Genomic DNA, 10,227 nt, shown 5'->3' with positions numbered 1-10,227 from the left:
TCGAAGCACATTTTATACTAAACACCATGTGTGAAAAGCACTCGAAGCACATTTCATACCAAACACCATGTGTGAAAAGCACTCGAAGCACATTTTATACCAAACACCATGTGTGAAAAGCACTCGAAGCACATTTATACAAACACCATGTGTGAAAAGTACAAGACGTTCAAGGAACGGACTGAATATATCAAGACTGTCGTTTTTGCTAACACAAATTCAACATAAGCTACAGGCTATGTATTGTTATACTGAATCATTTTAAGGCCAACCAAGTACAGGAATAATAGTAAAAACAATACGTTTGACACGCAGAAATTAAAAGTTCAGAGACCTTATTTCATGGAATATTAATACTTCAGATCCAACATAAAAAAAACTGTAATTTAACTAACTCTACACTCATATAATAATGTTTCACTTACTTTCGTTTCAGGCATTTCGTATAAAGCTATACAAAGTGATATCTTCGTATAGCCGTCCCTAATTTTAAACTGATAGACTAGAGGGAAGGTAGCTAGTCAACAGCACCAACCGCCAACTCTTTTCTGACCAAATAGTTGGATTTGATCGCCACTCTTCTAGCGCCTCCACTGCCCTGAAGTGCGGAACGTGTTTTTGCAGCAACAGGATTCGAACCATGGATTCACAGTTTGAGAATACCAACTATAAATCCCATACAGAGCAATAATTCTGCATAGAACATCTCTATTTATTCATATCTTTACGTCAATTAGAAACCCCCGTCACCACTTGGACCTAAAGCATTTAATGGAATAAGCTATTCCCCTCTCATGAGTTTTTTCTAACACATACATATATTTATTGATTCCTTACATATGCAGTGGAGAAGTGTAGCTGAAAAAAAAAAAGCCTTACTAGGCGTAGTTCGGGGTTTGACCCTTTAGGTCAGATGGTAGTGCGTTTGCTTGGTATGCGAGATGTTCGAATTATTCACGAAATATGCAAAATTAGATCACCACAGAAACATTGGCGTTCAGCTAACGGTCGCCTTACTACCCTAAGATTAGGCCTAATGAAAGCGCCTTGTTTGTGTGATAAGTGAACATGGTAAGCAAGGTGTTTGAGTTCTTAAAAACGCGTCTTCCTACCCTGAGATTAGGCCTAAAGAAAGTGCCTTGTTTGTGTGAAGAGTGAACATAGTAAGCACAAGGTGTTTGAGTTGTTAATAATTCGCCTTACTACAGCAGTTACAGGGTATTTAGCTTATATCCCAGAGCGCTCACAGTTAAATTACTGTAGCGCTACAAATGAGTGCATTATTTTAAAACTCAAATGGTTTCTTGTGTAGATACGTTTAAAAAGTTGGATTTCCAGACCACCAAAAATGACTAAAATCTAATGAAAAATAATGGAAAAAACAAAGAGATGTAGAGTTTTCAATGAACCTAAATCTTTCACAGTGCAGTAGAACGACTGGAAATTTCGACTCGAAAATACACTAACCGGGTAGCAAAATGACAGCAAAGTCAGCAAGCAAGTTGCCAAAAAATATGTGTGCTTAGATAAACAGATAGGCAGACAGATATACATATACAATATAACATTTACATTGTATAACTTTAGTACCATGTTTAGATAATCCAGGATCACGTTACAGTACGTATTAAATTATGATTATCGTCCTTAGCATGCAGATGGATAGATATTAATACAGATACATAACTCTGAATAAAATACTGACCAATCAAAACTAAGTATATTGACTAGAACTAAAAATGAAGTTAATAGATAAAGTAGCGAACTTTATATACCGGTCTCACTAAACTCACCTAAAGCCAAGAAACAAATGCTTGGAGTGCATCATCAGTTGGGTACGCTCTCGCTGTTATCGACATTTTCGGCCGTAATTCCACAAAACAAACTAAGTTTTACAATACAAACTTATTGTATGGTTGGGTGCACATTTTGTAAATCAGAAGTAGGCAAAAAAAAAAATACGCGATATTCACAGAAAAGTTGAAAATTATAGAATTTGTTTCTCTGTTTTGAATTTCGCGCAAAGCTATACGAGGGCTATCTGCGCTAGTCGTACCTAATTTAGCAGTGAAGAACTAGAGGGAAGGCAGCTAGTCATCACCACCCACCGTCAACTCTTGGGATACTATTTACCAACGAATAGTGAGATTGACCGTCACAATATAACACCCCCACGGCTGAAAGGGTGAGTATGTTGGGTGGGACGGGGATTCGAACCTACGAACCGCAAATTGCCAGTCGAGCGCCCTAAACATCTGGCCATGCCGGGCCAAAAATTATAGAGAAGGCCATACCGAAACAATGAAATACCACACTGAAACAATGAAATACCACATTGAAACAATGAAATATCATATTAAAACAATGAAATGCCAAACAGACACAATAAAATATCATATTGAAACAATGAAATGTCAATCAGACACAATCACATGTCATACTGAAACAACAAAATACCAATCAGGCAGAATGACATGTCATACTGAAACAATGAAATGTCATATTGAAACAATGAAATGCCAATCAAACACAATGAAATATCTTACTGAAACAGTGAAATGCCAGTCAAGCAGAATGACATGTTATACAATGAAATATCATATTAAAACAATGAAATGCCAAACATACACAATGAAATATCATATTAAAACAATGAAATGCCAAACATACACAATGAAATATCATACTGAAACAGTGAAATTTTTAATACTTTTTTTAAGAACTGTGAGATTTTTTTTTTGCTACTACAAAAAAAATAAAAGTACGCATGTACAGTTATAAAAACTTGTACGGGTAAGTAACATACACAGAAGATACAGGATTAAACGTTTATGTTAGAAGGGACCTAAAGGAAGAGAGAGAGAGGGCTTTCGTTAATAGTCGTGCAGACTGTATAGGCCAGAAGTACTAAACATTACGTCCGCCGTGGCCTTGAACAGTAACTTTTTGGTCGTGTAATCCAATAGGTTTCTAAATGATGTCTCATTAAAAAAAAAAATATCTGGAAAGACGATGTAAAGCACCTTGTATGCACCGACCTAAAGATCGCAGCCAAGTAGACAGACGGACAAACATGTGCAAAACACAAATGTAATTCCGATAAACCCCCAATGTTTAACACTGTATGGATTATATTTTCACAATATAAGATACTTATAAGATTATGGATTACATTTTCACAATATAAGATACTTATAAGATTATGGATTACATTTTCACAATATAAGATACTTATAAGATTATGGATTACATTTTCACAATATACTGTATTAGCCTTTGTAAATCGTTTTTCTAAATTGCAAATAATCCCCTGTAAAATTTGCGGGGTAGAAAAAAAAATTCACGAAGTTTGAATGATTAATGGAAACAAACTATCTGAGTTTATCTATCAATTTTCCGCCCCCCCCCCAGTGGCACAGCGGTATGTCTGCGGACTTACAACGCTAGAATCCGGGTTTCGATACCCGTGGTGGGCAGAGCGCAGATAGCCCATTGTGTTGCTTTGTGCCTAACTACAAACAAATTTAAAAAGTTACATTTTATAAGGCGATCATTTTGTTTTTGCCATTTCCAAGGTTTTCTCCAAACGTGATTCGCTAAGACTTTGATATGTTTCAGAGGATATATTTCCGAAGAGAAGATGTTTGTTTTGAATTTCGCGCAAAGCTACATGAGGGCTATCTGCGCTAGCCGTCCCTAATGTAGCAGTGTAAGACTAGAGGGAAGGCAGCTAGTCATCACCACCCACCACCAACTCTTGGGCTACTCTTTTACCAACGAATAGTGGGATTGACCGTCACATTATAACGCCCCCACGGCTGAAAGGGGGAGCATGTGTGGTGTGACGGGGATTCGAACCCTCGACCCTCAGATTGCGAGTCGAGCGCCCTAACCACCTGGCCATGCCGGGCCCGACTTGCGGTAAGTTGTTATCTTAAATTTACATTATGTTTTTCGAATGTATCAAATATAGACTAAGTAGCTTTTTTTTGCCGCGTTAAATCTCGTCTCAAGAAATGGATGTGTGGTATTGTTTATATAGTTTCGAACATACCATGCACGTGCTGTCATGTTTGTCCAATCAGTTTTCTGATATTGTCTTGTTGCAAATACATTTATGCTTAGTGACAATAATCGTATAAGTATCTTATATAGTGAAAATGTAATCCATAATCTTATAAGTATCTTATATTGTGAAATGTAATCCATAATCTTATAAGTAGTTTATATTGTGAAAATGTAATCCATAATCTTATAAGTATCTTATATTGTGAAAATGTAATCCATAATCTTATAAGTAGTTTGGCGACCCGTGGCGCCACAGGCAGCATGCTTATTAACTCCGTGGTGCCACAGGCAACATGTTTATAGCTTCTGTAATTGGTTTACCACGAATTCCCGATCATTGGAAAGTACAATGTTACCACAGTTAAACTTAAGGCTGTACTGTACTGTACTTTCCGAGGAAAAACATTTGTATTGGGAGATTGTTAAATAAACAGACCTAAAATACAGAACGTTTTGAAGAACGGAGCTTTCAGTGTTCTCCATGGAACCAAGAAAACTCACGCAGCAGGGTGTTTAGGACAGCAAAGGGCTCTGAAACCGCACACCAAGATCAATGTTTTTATCCACTAGGTGAAGGTTATGGCTACGAAAGAGGACCTTCTAATCCAAAAAAAAAAAAGCCATTATGGTGAAATCACCTGATACCTTTAACAAGATAACAAACAATGATATCAAGGCTCACAAACCTTTATCCACACGTCGAAATTAACGACTGTTTCCAAGAGAAAGATGACCGCAAAGGAACAGGAATCACAAAAATGTCATTGGACAACCTACCTGTCAAGTTTCCTGATGCATCTTTTGTACCTTTGGCCTGCTGGGCGTGGTTTTTCGAAGCCGACGCCCACTTACAATGAAAAGTTTGTAAAGGTGTATGTTTCAAGATTGATATCACTAACTTTGAGAAAGTCTGATAAAACAGAAATTGGGCTGTCGAGCTTAATGGAGAAAGCAGTTACAAGGAGAGCCAGGTGACCTGGGACATGGTTTTTTTAAACGTTCGATTGGCCATCAGCATAATGACTTGTATAACTTTGAACTGCTTACTTCTGGATTACTCAATATTTATTTTTGGTTTGTTTTGAATTTCGCGCAAAGCTACACGAGGGCTATCAGCGCTAGCCGTCATAAATTTTGTAGTGAAAGACTGTAGGGAAGGCAGCTAATCATCACCACCCACCGCCAACTCTTGAGCTACTCTGTTATTAACGAATAGTGGGATTGACCGTTTCATTATAACGCCGCCACGGCTGAAAGGGAGAGCGTGTTTGGTGGGACGGAGATTCGAACCGTTTATTTTTGGTATATGAACAAACATTTCTTCGTCGCCACCCAAACAGAATATGGGTGGCGACCCAAATGCTTACGATCGCAGATAGAAAATGAGAAATCTGAAAACGGATGTGTTTACTTTAGTTTTCTGCCAAAGGTTATGCTATCACACTAGTGTGTCTGTCAGGCACTGCTAATCCACCATATTCAGTCGTCATGGTAACAGAGAATGGCGGTTATGACCATTTAATAATTCGTTTCATCAGTGAATGTAGGCTACACAGACGTAGAAAGAAGTAAACAAACACTTGGAAACTGTGGGTCACTACACATATTGACCAACCGTTCTCGTATAGTGAGTGACCTAAACTTGTCTCCAGCAGAAACTGGGAAAGGCATCGCCTTTACCACTGGATTAACTGCATAGGAGATCCGGTTTATCAAAACTAATACATTCATTCTTCGGTTTTAAATGGGTGGAGAATCGTTTAACTTACAAGCCTTACAGTAAAATAACTTATTTACCACTGGATTAACTGCATAGGAGATCCGGTTTATCAAAACTAATACATTCATTCTTCGGTTTTAAATGGATGGAGAATCGTTTAACTTACAAGCCTTACAGTAAAATAACTTAACTTTACAATTGCATAACATTTGAACTACTTTTTTTGGGGGGAGGGGGGCTTATGGTAGCATATACCCTTTAAATATCAAAAATATATATCCCAATTTATTTTGAACTAATTTTCAGAGTTTTCCTTTGTTCAGATTAATTCTTCACAACCCGTCAGAGTCCGGACCAGTTTTCAGGAGCATTCAGTCATGTTTGTAGGAGTGGAGTTATCAGGACCATCTGACATTTATTTTGTAGTTCTTTATTTTTATAATATGCAAATTGGTCACAGAATATGTTTCTGTAGCAATTTCAATATATTTTCAAACAAAAAACTTTAACACGAAGATGTATTTCCTGATAAAAAAGGCCAAAACTTAGATAACACTATGTAAATGGTAAATGCTACCTTAAGACGGAGAATTTAACCCTTCGGACCTTGCATATAATAGTCAATCTGTGATTAATACAACTGACTTCAACCTCATTTACTTAAATAGCAGTAATCGAAATTATTAACAGTCCCTCTTAGTGGTAAACGTGGTACTAAAGCCAAAAGTAGAAGATCAAATCTCTCTCACTCGTATAACAGTGGTACTACTCCTAAATCTCACAACTTAAATCTTTTTCACTCGTATAACAGTGGTACTACTCCTAAATCTCACAACTTAAATCTCTCTCACTCGTATAACAGTGATACTACTCCTAAATCTCAGAACTTAAATCTTTTTCACTCGTATAACAGTGGTACTACCCCTAAACCTCAGAACTTAAATCTCTTTCACTCGTTTAACAGGGGTACTACCCCCTAAATCTCAAAACTTAAATATCTTTCACTCGTATAATAATGGTACTACACCTAAATCTCATAACTTAAATATCTTTCACTCGTATAATAGTGGTACTACCCCTAAATCTCAGAACTTAAATATCTTTCACTTGTATAATAGTGGTACTACCCCCTAAATCTCATAACTTAAATATATTTCACTCGTATAATAGTGGTACTACCCCCTAAGTCTCATAACTTAAATATCTTTCACTCGTATAACAGTGGTACTGCCCCTAAATCTCACAACTTAAATATCTTTCACTCGTATAACAGTGGTACTACCCCTAAATCTCAGAACTTAAATATATTTCACTCGTATAATAGTGTTACTACGATTAATACTCGAAGTTTAAATCTCTCGCACACGTATAATTATACACTCAAAATCACTGTGCTAATTAAAATTTCTCCCTCAGTTTTTAACACTGTAAATTGATAGTTCGACAGAAATTAACTTATCAATTTAATTTTCTTTCGCTCATATAATATCAAAAAACTGTAACCAGAAGCGTATTCTATACTTATATAAACAGTGACGCTGAAAATGAAACGAAAAAATTCGTCCACGTGTCTCTCTCTAGCAACGTAACTAAAATATCGAATTTAAGTATCTCTCACTACACAACTGTATTTAGTTAATTCTCTGTTTTACGGACGGTAGCTCCCGTTAACTATCTTTTAGTAAAATATTACGGGTATTCTAACTGACCTTATAAGAAAGAATAACGTGGATGTCATAGTCAGATTTACTAGTTAACAAATAACAATGTGGGTATCATGATCAGATTTACTAGTTAACAAATAACAATGTGGATATCGTGGTCAGATTTACTAGTTAACAAATAACAATTTGGATATCATGGTCAGATTCACGAGTTAACAAATAACAATGTGGATATCATGGTCAGATTCACGAGTTAACAAATAACAATGTGGATATCATGTTCAGATTCACGAGTTAACAAAGAACAATGTGGATATCATATTCAGATTCACGAGTTAACAAATAACAATGTGGATATCATGGTCAGATTCACGAGTTAACAAATAACAATGTGGATATCATATTCAGATTCACGAGTTAACAAATAACAATGTGGATATCATTGTGACATCCAATAAACCCCAGGAATCTCGTATGTACAGGACACACTGATAAGGTCATAACTTTTAAAAACGTTGACAACCTATTAAAATAGATGTATAACTCTATAGCTTAACGCAAGGAAATTAAATTCAAACAATACGGGGTAGAAATTGGGAATGATAGCACCTTTAAACGTGTCGAAACAGCTACTGCTTAATGTTGTGGTTAAAATATAAGCTTAAAATCTAGGGCGTCGGATTTCGTATAGTTACTGTATATGAGTTTTCGTCATATAATTCATAATTTTCATTTAATTTGCTCATTTAATTAGCTCGAAAATGTGAAACCACCCGGGTCATGGCCCGTGAGCCAGAGAACCCTAACTTACCTCCACAATTTACCCAGGGTCTTGCTGAGTTCGGCATTATGTAAATGTGGGTACTGATCTGCTAGCTTCCGTCTAGCGGCCTGAGCCCAAACCATAAAGGCGTTCATCGGCCGTTTCACGTGAGGTTTCCGTTTGTCCGCGCTGCTCTGTCGGCTGCTCTTAGCGACTTGGGACCAGTCGTAACTGTCGAGGACTTTAGACACAGCATCCTGAATAGTCGGGTTCGACTCGAGGGAGTCGTTGCTCGAAGCTGCCGTCGACATCCCTGCTAAAACACTGGGTGAGCTAGCTTCAGTGTCCGTGGAACCCTGTAGGGAATCTTCGTCGTAACCGTCGGATAGTCCCGCGGTAGTCCCGCAATCGATTGTATTCACCTTGTTCATGTTTTATTAGTTGTAGCAAATATATATCTCATACGAGCCTAATAAACGTTTCTCACACTCTCTTACCGTCAAACTCTGCAAATCACAAAAAATAATTGAAAAAATAAAACATCAGATATATATATATATATAAGCACGGTGTCTTCTTAATTGATATCAGGATAAAAGTTGTTACTTTACGGAAAGTATTTCGTCACGTAAGTAGCACCGAATCAACAACACTGTATGAAGAATTAAACAACCCATGTTTAGCTGCAGCGCTGAACGACAAAGAAAAAAAAACCGACATACACCTAACACGCTTTAATAAAAAAACAACGACTGCTGACCACAAGCAGGATGCAGAGTAACTAATGTAGTTGTACTTCTGCCCACACGTCTTAAATGTTTCTCTTTCCAATGTTACAGCAGTGTAGGCTACACAATTAACGTTTGTAAACTATCGGCCTTACCGCCATGAATGAACTTTTGTTAGCGAGCATTGAAACGTCAACTGCTACTTTCGGTTCTCTTCTAACCTCTTACGTCGCCTCACGCGGGTTTTATAAGCCGATATGTGGAACAACTAATTTCTTTCTTTTCTTTTTTTACTTGTAGGATTCGCCACAATTATCTTTAGCGCATGTGATCTTTTCAATAAGCAATGAAACGGTTTTACGCCGGCGAGATATTCCCTCCTGATATTCCTAACATCTTGTCTCCTTGAATTAACTGTGGTGATTCTGGGCGAGAATTTTAAGTCACCGAGACCTAGTCGTTGTTATTGGATAACGTGACGATGGAGACCACCTCTGAAGAGTGGCACACCGAATCAAGTGATAGCTTTAAATGCTCCGCCTATCTTTGTCTCGCGCATGCAGAGGCGCGTGCTTGGGTCATGTGACGTTGGAAAGCATTGCATAATAGAAGAAGAATCTTTAAAAGTTGGTGTTTATAAAAGTTATGTATTTTATATTACTTACGTCCAGTCTAGGACAATTGATACTTCATTGATTGATTTTTAAAATATATTTTTACTATTAGGCAACATGATGAAGAAGGTAAGAAAAGTCTTTATGTAGTTTACTTTGCATATATATATATTTATACTTTCTGGATCTCTCATATTATTTTGCGAGATTTTGTTATATTTTTTTCAGAACAAAATTAATAGAATTCATAACATGTATATATTAACACGACTGTTTTTATTTAATTACAGGAATATCACAATCTGGTAAAACATAACGAGTAGCTTATTCAGTTAAAGCAAAGTTGGTTGTTAAAACGTAACGACTTCTTTTAGGCTAGTTAAATATATGAGTAGAACAACTGAAAGTCACGTTTAGACAACTTTTTAGGACACGGGGATCAAACCACGAACTCTTAGGTTTAAGTTTTAATTAAAATTTCTTCCTCTTTTTTTCATCTCGAAAGAATCATGTTAGTTTTAGTTGGATTATATAAACTGAAAGCTCCAGACAGAAGTATAAAATGGTGTTGTAAACTTAGTTGAAACTGCTGTATCAGAGTGTGTGTTCTGACAGAAATTACCTGAACTGTTTGTTCTTTTAGAATTCTACGCCCTTACATAGAGATAGT

The 10,227-nt window shown here is 36.8% G+C and overlaps 1 protein-coding gene across 1 annotated transcript in view; it reads right to left on the bottom strand.

Moving 5' to 3' along the window:
- Nucleotides 1-9,314, bottom strand: part of LOC106462734 (transcription factor Sox-8-like) — a 47,087-nt gene extending 37,773 nt beyond the window's left edge. Inside the window, exon 1 of the mRNA XM_013922682.2 lies at nt 8,264-9,314. Coding sequence (XP_013778136.1) covers nt 8,264-8,646 — 383 coding nt within the window. The 5' untranslated portion in view covers nt 8,647-9,314. The remainder of the gene's footprint in view (nt 1-8,263) is intronic.
- Nucleotides 9,315-10,227: the final 913 nt, after the last annotated feature.

This window comes from Limulus polyphemus, unplaced genomic scaffold (genome assembly GCF_000517525.1).
Source record: "Limulus polyphemus unplaced genomic scaffold, Limulus_polyphemus-2.1.2 Scaffold1234, whole genome shotgun sequence".
Lineage (NCBI taxonomy): Eukaryota > Metazoa > Arthropoda > Merostomata > Xiphosura > Limulidae > Limulus > Limulus polyphemus.
This window is presented reverse-complemented; position numbering and strand designations above follow the sequence as displayed.